This window comes from Diplotaxodon limnothrissa, linkage group LG18, assembly GCF_057381915.1.
Source record: "Diplotaxodon limnothrissa isolate DT_005_m linkage group LG18, D_limnothrissa_male_GT1.1, whole genome shotgun sequence".
Classification (NCBI taxonomy): domain Eukaryota; kingdom Metazoa; phylum Chordata; class Actinopteri; order Cichliformes; family Cichlidae; genus Diplotaxodon; species Diplotaxodon limnothrissa.
The window spans coordinates 38,823,929-38,833,610 of record NC_140613.1 but is presented as its reverse complement, the minus strand read 5'-3'; the positions used below and the strand labels follow the sequence as shown (position 1 = coordinate 38,833,610).

The 9,682-nt window shown below is 40.6% G+C and overlaps 1 protein-coding gene and 1 non-coding gene across 2 annotated transcripts; both read right to left on the bottom strand.

The window, feature by feature from the left end:
• Positions 1 to 662: 662 nt before the first annotated feature.
• On the bottom strand, positions 663 to 9,110 carry trnau1apb (tRNA selenocysteine 1 associated protein 1b). Its single transcript, XM_085377582.1, has 9 exons — positions 8,964 to 9,110; positions 7,061 to 7,158; positions 6,305 to 6,404; positions 5,452 to 5,504; positions 4,425 to 4,553; positions 3,838 to 3,954; positions 1,933 to 2,236; positions 1,405 to 1,450; positions 663 to 1,304 (listed from the first exon to the last, which is right to left on the bottom strand). Exons 1-9 carry the CDS (start codon positions 9,000 to 9,002, stop codon positions 1,168 to 1,170), a joined length of 1,023 nt encoding a protein of 340 aa, XP_085233708.1. The 5' UTR covers positions 9,003 to 9,110; the 3' UTR covers positions 663 to 1,167.
• A 372-nt stretch (positions 9,111 to 9,482) lies between these two features.
• On the bottom strand, positions 9,483 to 9,554 carry trnaq-cug (transfer RNA glutamine (anticodon CUG)). The gene has a single exon. It is a non-coding gene; the product is annotated as a tRNA-Gln (tRNA).
• Between the last annotated feature and the right edge of the window lie 128 nt (positions 9,555 to 9,682).

Sequence of the window (9,682 nt, the reverse complement as noted above, 5' to 3'; positions counted from 1 at the left end):
AAAATGCACCTATACAGTTCATGGATGTAGCAACCCAGCAAACTACTATTTATTGATGACTTATCACACCACCCTCTAGTCCAAATACGGTTACCAACACTACTGTAGCCATATTGGTAACATTATGACTTAAAGTGAGTAATATCGATGCTTCTTCGCCCATCTTCTGTATACAATAAATAGTTTAAGAAGACAACTGAATGTTTTCTTAACTTATAACAGCATTTTTATTATTGCTGTATATTTTAATACTTTCCTTCCAGTATTGGCTGTAAAGACAAACTCAAGAGACATTTTTCCACCTTAATTCATTTTATTGATAAAACATCTCCAGAAAGAAAATATATACAAAACTTCAGCCATCAAAGAGCAGTTGATGGCTGCTTCGAAGTCTGACATCAAATCAGCCGTTAAAGTCCTCACACAGTTTTCACAGCACTCGAACATGTTGGGAGTTTGTCTCGTTCATCTAGCACATAGAAAGATTGTGAGCTTCTTGTTTGAAAAACAGATAACGTTTCCAATTGATGTGTTTTTCTGTAGGGTGTAAACTCAGTTTTCAACTCTTCCTAAATGAGTTCAATAATCTATCAGAAATTTTTCTAAAAGACAGGAATTCCTTCATTTAAAAAAAAAAAAAAAAAAAAGATGAGAAGGATCGATGCTGTGTATGTACAAAGCAATTCTAATGATCATCCTGGACTCACAGGAAGTACATGACAAAAGACAAAGGCATGGTTTTCATTTTTGTTTGCAGATGTCAATCTCAACGTTGCTGAATGTGCATCTGCTGGTCATTCCATCACCAAATAACTACAGTTGGTTCCTCAGTGGCATAATTCAGTGGTGGTGGATGACACTCAAGTCTGCAGTACTACAGCTTCTGAGCGCTGGTCAGCTGCAGCACCTCAGATGGTATAAACTACAGAGCACTGAATAATGACTGACCTGCTGTTTGTTGCTAACATGCTAACTGTTACAGCCAAGTCTGTGAATATTTTAGGTGTTTAAAGAGGAACGTGTTTGTATTATCAGTCTTAGTGAGAACTGACACAGGAAATGAAAGCTGGCCACTAGAAGGTGTCAGTGTGTTGTTAAGATTTTGGGGATAAAAAACCAAAAACGTTTTTTAAAAATGAAAAATTTCAGGGGGGGTGGGGGACATTATCAAGAGAATGAGGGGATGGGGGAGTCAACAGAGTCCAGAGCCTCCCAGTGACAATTCATCATGGCATCGTAGAGCTCCTCACTGCGCTGCATGAAATCTTTGTTCCACAGGTCGACGTCACACTCGGGAATGGGCTCTAGAAAAAAGAAACCACAATGCAAATCCCCACTCTGTGAGTGTCTCCGACATTTCTCTGGATAGATTTTTTCCCCTAATGTTATGTGACTCAGCCTTACCTTCTGCATTATCCTCATCTATGTCTTCAGCCTCCACATGGCTCTGCTGCAGAATGACATCAGGGATTAGAACTACTTTCTCAAACATGGAAATAAATCTGAAAACTGCCTGGATGTGATAATACATGGCACTAATTAACACAATATAAACACGGACAATGTGTCAGCTGTGCTATGTGTACTGGGTGTATACAGTGAACATGTTTCAGTGAACATTTTCACTTGGCAGTGACAACAGTTTGCAGTCAGTTAACTCAGCAGTGTCACTTGTCCTGTCTACACTGAAGCTGCTTTGTTCAATTGGCCCATTCTGGGTAAAGAGAGCTGGTGTTTGGATGAATTACTTGTGAGCATTCTATATAACATGATAAATGATGTAAATGAGAATCTTAAACTTTTGGAAGGAAGCTGATTGTTCTTTAGCAAAGGTTAGCAGTTTCTCACGCTAAAAGTCATTTTGCTAAGCTTTGCTAACTTCCTGAAATGTCAGGGTTCCTTTAAGCACTGGTGTGAAAGTGTTCCCCTTACCTCTACGGCTCCTGACATGTCTGTGGACATTGGTGGCATCCCCATGGGAGGTGGTGGCATCATGTGACCTGGTGGTGGGTATCCATAGGCTCCGTAACCGTAGTTGTAGCCACTGTTGTAGCCGCTGCCATAGCCGCTGTTGTAGCCGGTACTGTTGTAGCCACCATACTGGTCGTAGCCCCCCCACTGAGAATAGTAACCCTGGCTTCCACCACTATGGCTGCCATAGTAACCAGACTGAGTCTGGTTGTAGTTGCTCTGGTAATTCTGGCCCTGGCCCCCGTGGTAGCTGCTCATCTTCTGGCTGTAAAACAACAAAAAGAACAATTTTTGGTTTGTTTGAAGGTTATCTGATGAAAGATCTTCATGAATGAACATGTCTCAGAGGAGCCTGGATGGATTTAAAGGTGTAGACATATGCTGAAACAGTAAACTGGACTATACTTTTGTTACAGACAAATCAAATATAAATCAGTCATATGGTAATGGTAGAAAGTACACCTAAGTAAGCTTTTGGATATCTATATAATAAACCTAACCGGGTCCTTAGCAGGTGTTAAAGTTTAGGTAAACACTACATCAAACCAGTAACACATGGCATACTGCATCATGTCAGTTAGCAAAAACAGAGCCAAAATACTGGTGGTGGTCAGAGGGCCCGGTGGCGCCAGTGTCCGGCAGCCTCGCCTCTGTCAGTACGTCCCAGGGCAGCTGTGGCTACAATGTAGCTTGCCATCGCCAGTGTGTGAATGTGTGTGTGAATGGGTGAATGACTGAATGTAGTGTGAAGCGCTTTGGGGTCCTTAGGGACTAGAAAAGCGCTATACAAATACAGGCCATTTACCAAAATGCAGGTCTGGACTTTGACTGGTCCCCTCCTGGGAAGATGTCTTGAATATTTTAAACTTGTGAATAATCTTTGTCACTGGAGAATGACTGACTTCAGAATGTTTTGAAGTGGCCTTCTAACCTTTCCCAGACTGATGCGCAACAATAACTGCTTCCCTAAGACCTTCTTAGCTTTGTGTTAAAACACACATGAACTCTCCAGACCAGCAAACTGCCAAAACATCTGCTTTTACAGAGGTGGTCACACTTAACTACATCTATTTGATTATTATCATAGTTCTTTGTAAATTATGAGAGTATAATATATTGTTGGTCATCTCAGGTTGCATTTACTCATTTTAAGACTTGCTATTATGTTATTATGTCCTAAATCTTGAAATTGAAAGAGGGTCTACTTTCATTTTACATGACTGTATTTTTCCAGTCAGGCTGACTTTGAGGCAGATTGAATTTTAAAGTGTGAATTTTAGTTCAGTCTTTTGGTTACTAAAAGACTATCAAATAAGACCTGATAATAATAAAAACCCCAGGTTTCTCTTTCTCTTGTCCTGCTAGCCCTCAGTGAAGCCTTCACCAGCACTGACCCTGTGCTACAATCATCCTAGGCTCTGGTCACTCACCTCTTTTCCCTCTCTATGGTTATAAAGCACTCTGCATTTAACAATTGGTCATTATTAAACTCTGACTCTCTTATTCAGAGTGTTTTTTATCCCACCTCCCACTGCTTTTCTCTGTCCTCTCAGTCTAACCGACTGTAGTAGATGGCCCTCCCTGAGCTTGGTTCTGCCAGAGTTCTCCTTCCTCCTTCCTGTTAAAAAGGTTTTTTTTCCTTTCCATCATCAAGTGCTTGCTCATAGGCCATCACATGAATGTTGGGGTGTTCCTCTCCATTATTGTAGAATCTTTGCCTACCAATATACAATCACTTGTGGTGAGTTTTGTTGTGGTTTGGCGCCAAGTAAATAAAACTGAGTTCAGGTGAATCCAAATTCCTCTGTCCTATTTTCTTCGGCACTTTCTCTATTCTATTCTCTCTTATCCTTGTCTGGGTCTTACCTCTTTGCAACAGCAATACTGAGCCTGAGTGGCTTTCCTCCCAGCATTGTACCCTGGCACTCCTCGATCGCCTTCTTCTGCTCGCTCTCCTCTCCAAACTTGACAAAGCCATAGCCTCTGCAAGTCAGAGAACAGTTACGCCTCCTTTGCACCGCCAACGCACACTCCATACTTGGCATTTAATAGCCACTTATAATGAGAAACAGAATATAATGGGTATTATTATGGTAGAACTGAAACTTGTTGTTTTACTTTTAACATGAGGTAGCATCACTTGAATTGTGAGTTGCTCTTGCTTAGCCTATATGGGGAAAACAATAGTTTTAGCATTAAGACGGCAAGAAAACATTTCTTCAGCCTTTTTTTTTCCGAAAATAGATGAAGATGCACTGATGGTCAACGTCCATAGCACTGCTATCCAAATCATTATTATAGCACAGAAAACAGAAAAAAAAAAATTACAGTATACTCTTACAACATTCATACAAGAAGGCAATACATCATACTATAGGAAGAAATACAAAATTCACAGTCAAACAGAATAATACTGCTGCTGCTGTCACGTGCACCTCAATGAGCTGACGTACCTTGAGTATCCATACTGGTCGGTGACTACTTTGGCTCCTTTGCATGAAGGGTACTTCTTAAAAACTTGATGCAGCTGGAAGTCATCTATCTCAGAAGCCAAGTCGCCCACGAAAACTGAGAACTCTGGCCTGAGAGAAGCAAGATCAAATATTCTTACTCAGTATGATAGACTGATATACTGATATGTTGACTGCTTTAGCCCACATCCCACTTAATAAGGACTGTTATGCAAGTTATCCTTCGTATTTAAACAGGAAGTGTATTGGAGTGTAACTTTGTTCAGTTTTAGATCATAAAATTGTAATTGCCCATTTCCTACCTATAATACAATCTGGACCCCCTCCCATGATGCATGTCACCCTCAGCTTTCACTGTTTATACAATGAGGGCCAGAAGTTTATGGACAACATTTCTTTGGTCACGTTGCTTCTACACATCACCACAGTGGATTTTAAATTCAAAATGTGATTGACGTGGAGGCTTTCAGCTTTAATTCGAGGTGTTCAAGTGAAGTGTTGTGTTAATCGCTTATGAATTACAACCATTTTACTATATACCTATAGTATCAATTTTAAAATCCTAGATGACTTCCTTCTTGAGTTATTGCATTCACCAGATTTTTTGACCTCAAGGTCAAGGTCAGAGGGCTTAATTTGAAACTCCTACGGTGCTTCGTTCTCAGGGTGGGTGGCCCATGTTGCCCGCCCACCCACCTGGCAAGGTGATGGCAACACCCCAGCAGCCTTTTATGGCTGAGGGTAAAACAAAATAAATCAATAGAAAACTGTTATTGTCCAAAAATGTATGGACCTGTATGCCACTGCTGCATGTCATTAACTTCTATCTTCTCTCTGTTCTCATTTATTTTTTGCCCCGATTGCCGTCCGTTGTTTTCGTTCCTCTTTTCTGTGCCGTCTCTTCCTCCAGCTAGGCAAGTTAGCTGGAGGAACTAAATTCTACAGAAAACTGCCTCCAAAAGTTTGGCGTTATGTAGCAAACAAAGACTGAATGGAAGTAAAGCCTTACCCTGCTTCTGGCCGTTTCCCATAGGTGGCATAGTTTAGCTTAAACTTCCGGGGCTGCACAAAGGAAGAGAAAGAACACACACTAAGCTAGGCAGACACACCAAAGACATGTAGTATAGCACTGATATTGCTGGAAATAAAAAGTGGAGTTACTATGGTTGTTATTTGGGTTTACATACCTCCACCACCCAGACCAGCCTTTAGCCCATTCCTCAGTTAGTTCCTACCAGAGACTCTATTCACCAGCTTCAAACAAAGTACATTCATGTACAAGCCTCTTAGCCACCTTCAGCAGCAGATACAGCCCAGTGAACAGGGGAGCCCAGTAGCTTGGCCAGCCCACGGGGCCAAAAGCATTTCAAACCAAGGAGCAAGCAGCTAAAGCTCACAACTTCCCAAACCACTTGGAACTGAAATTTGAAAGATGGGATGCCTTTTTTTGTCTTGCATCACCAGACTTAACTGGACCAGCCGTCTCTGCAGTTAGTATGAGACAGCTGCACTTAACATGATGTTTAACTAGTTTTGCTTCTTGATAAAACTGGTTTAAACTGACAGGGAAATCCTCACAGTGACAGCACTAAGAGCAACAAAAATCTGGTGTGTTCACAGAGACAATAACAACAGGATGTTAAACTGACTCCTAAGCACCTAACACTGTGTTTCTGTCCTAACAAAGCAGGACCAAGACTAGTTGAGCTCCACTATCCACAGATCAACAGTTAAGTACTGTTTGATAATTCTACTGAAAAAGGAAGGTGGTATTACATGTCAACAATATTTTTGTATTTATGATGAAATAATAATGATGAATAATATATGTGAGTAAATATCAACTGCACTACAGAACTGACCGGGTTTGATCCAGGAACCAGTTTCCCGTTGAGTCTCTGGACACACCGCTCCACACTCGCTTCATCTGCCAGCTCCACAAAACAGTATCCTGCTGAACCGCTGCACAAGAGAACAGAACCGGTAGCTACTTTTAGTGTTGAACGAGAAAGAGGCGGGAAAAACGCAGACAGATCAGGCATAACATTATGACCACTAACATATGAAGTGAATAGCACTCATTATCTTTTCATCATGGCACCTGTTGGTGGGTGATATATTAGGGAGCCACTGAACATTTTGTCCTCAAAGTTGATGTGTTACAAGCAGGAGAAATGGGCAACGCTTAGAAATTGAGAGAGTGGAGTAATGCTTTGTGCGATATTCTTCGGGGAAACTTTGGGTCCTGCCATCCATGTGAATGTCTCTTTGACACTTGCCGCCTATCTAATGAGTGCTGCAGACCGTGTGCAACCTTTCATGGTAACTCTTTTTCCTGATGGCTGTGTGGCTATTTCAGGAGGATAATGCGCCCTGATAACAGGAACACAGCAATGAATTTGAGGTGTTCACTTGGCTCCCAAATTCCCCAGATGTCAATCCAATCAAGCATCTGTGGGATGTGCTGGACAAACAAGTCTAAGTTCTGCAAGTTGTGAGGTGTGGCCTCCATCATTTAAAGGATCTGTTGGTAACATCTTGGTGCAGATACCACAGCAGAACTTCAGTGGTCTAGCGGAGTTAATACATATACATTTAGGCTGATGCATATATCCTACCCTGTTATCCTGTGAGTGATGATCTTGACCCCAAATGGAGACTCTCCCATAGCACTAAAGGCCTGTTTGATGAAGTTCTCATCCATATATGGGTCGAGCTACACACAAATACAAAGAAACATCATATGCACCACATTAGGTTCTGTGCAATATAATACAATGCATGTTTATGATTTACTGTATGTTATTACGCAGTAATACAGTACAATGCAACAAAGCATGGCTCTTTGTTCTAAGGCTACGTTCACACTTTAGGCGAAAGCGCATCAAATGCGACTTTTTTGACCCTATGCGACCCATATCCGATCATGGTATGACAGTGTGAACGGCACAAATCCGATATTTTCAAATCCGATCTGGGTCACTCTCGTATGTGGTGCTGAATCCGATACATATCTGATGTTTTAGAAAGCGACTGCTGTTTGAACGGTCATGTCGCATTAAATCCATCTTTTACGTCACTGACACAAGACAGACGCCAATTATCAGCGCCAGAGAAGACATGTGAACGCTTCCTGCCCATCCAGTGTAGAGGTCAGTGAAACTGTTGGGAAGACAACGTGAACATTTTATTTGTATAATCTGCAGATTCTGATAGAAATCTGCAACTATCCTTTGAAGCACCGCTCCTCTCTAAAACAGAGATAAGGATCATTATTAGGCCAAATGTAAATAACAAAATAACTTTATAACTTAAAGCAAAATTGGGAAACGTAAAGCCGGAAACAAGTCTTTACATTAAGGGCCATCAGTCAAACAATACTGTTTGCTCTGGGTCTAAACAGAGCGCGTTGTGTGTGACGTCTTCTTTTGCGCACGCGGGCCGCTTTGAGGGTTCACACTAGAGCGCGTTTGCTGTCACTTTTTATTTGTAGTGTGAACAAGCAGACAAAAAAAATCAGATTTGATCAAAAAATCGGAATTGAGCATCAAGACCTGCAGTGTGAACGTAGCCTAACTGATACTTGTTTCTACTACAGAAGCTACTACAGAATATTTAGTAAAAATAACCAAACGCACACAAATTAAACCTCATTTTAGCATTCCTATGTAATTAAGCGGTTTCGAAATCACATGAGAAAATGCACAACTAACATGACTGACAAAAAGCGACACATTTGGGATTTTGATGTCGCCCAAACCCACAGCAAAAGTCAAAACGCACAACCAATAAAACTGATTAAACTTCCTATAATTTATAATCTTGATAATCTCTTTCTGCTATTTGCACTTTTTTTTTACTGTAAATTTCCAAGTTAATTTGTAAATTTTTGTAATAACCTGTAAATTGTAAATACTGTAAAACCTTTTTCTGTCATTTAATGGTCGGGCATTGCACAGCTACAAGCATTTCACCCCCATGTCATACTGTGTATGGTTGTGTGTGTGTGTGTGACAAATAAAATTTGAATTTGATCGATCATCTGTGTGTCTTTAGCACAGGCACAGCGCGCCTCCAGACCGAGGTTGTTTTTTTGTTTGGTTTTTTTTTCAAACTAAAAAAAAAAAAAAAATTGTCCTTTCGCTTAACCCTATACCAACTTTGAGTTTAGAGAATAATTTTGTGTGTGGCACTTTTTACGGCTTAATCTGTTAATCTTTGTTGGCGTTATATTTAAACTTTAATGATTAGCTCGCATCACTTGCTAAAGCTCGCCACAATACGAGGAGGAGCCTGGCCACAGACAATAACATTAGAGTTGTTTGATGACTTATCGTCGTTAATCGTTAATATGTGGTATTATTGAATTATGTTACACCAAATCTTTTCAAACTGTGTACACTGGAAGACAGTTTAGTCCAACATTTTACAAGTAGTAGGTTACCCTAACTCAACCTAGCTAGCAGTCGCCACACATAGCTAAGCTAAGATCACACACAGAAACATGGATTTCAAACATACATCACCCATCCAGAGACTCGTCTGTCTGTTGAACATCATGGATGCGAGATAAGATGGTAAGAGTATATATTCGTGGTACAAAAAGCAAATGTTTTGTTTAAAGTTATCTACACGGTCACACTGGACACGTCCATTCGTTGTTCCACTTCCGCCTTAGCCAGCAGACGTGTGCTCCGGTCTTTTCAAATTAAAAGTCTCACTCGAAACTATTGTAGCTGGCGTAGACCATAGGTCGAAATAGTCAGAATTGGGAAATAAGTCAAATTAATAATCACACAAATACATGTGCCTTGATTAATTTATATTGACATTTGGTAGCATTTCGAGGTCTACAAGGTGAAAATAAATATATCAAGGCGTCGGACATGTGTGATATGGACGCATTGCGCAGGCCAAAAGTTGGTCCTCATAAAAAATATTGTCACACTTTCCTCGCTGGAATATTTTATATTTTATTTCCACAACTGTATTTATTACAAATCCGTCCGAGTTAACTTGACATGCAGCTTAAAAATAACCAGGTTCCACCGAGATTTGAACTCGGATCGCTGGATTCAGAGTCCAGAGTGCTAACCATTACACCATGGAACCACCACGCCTGAAACCACCAATGTATTCAAACACTTTGTCTTCTATCTGAATTTCTTATGTTATTAAGACTCTACAAAAGTGCTATTTTTATATCATGCTTGAACCGTTTCAGTGCTACCATGTGTCTG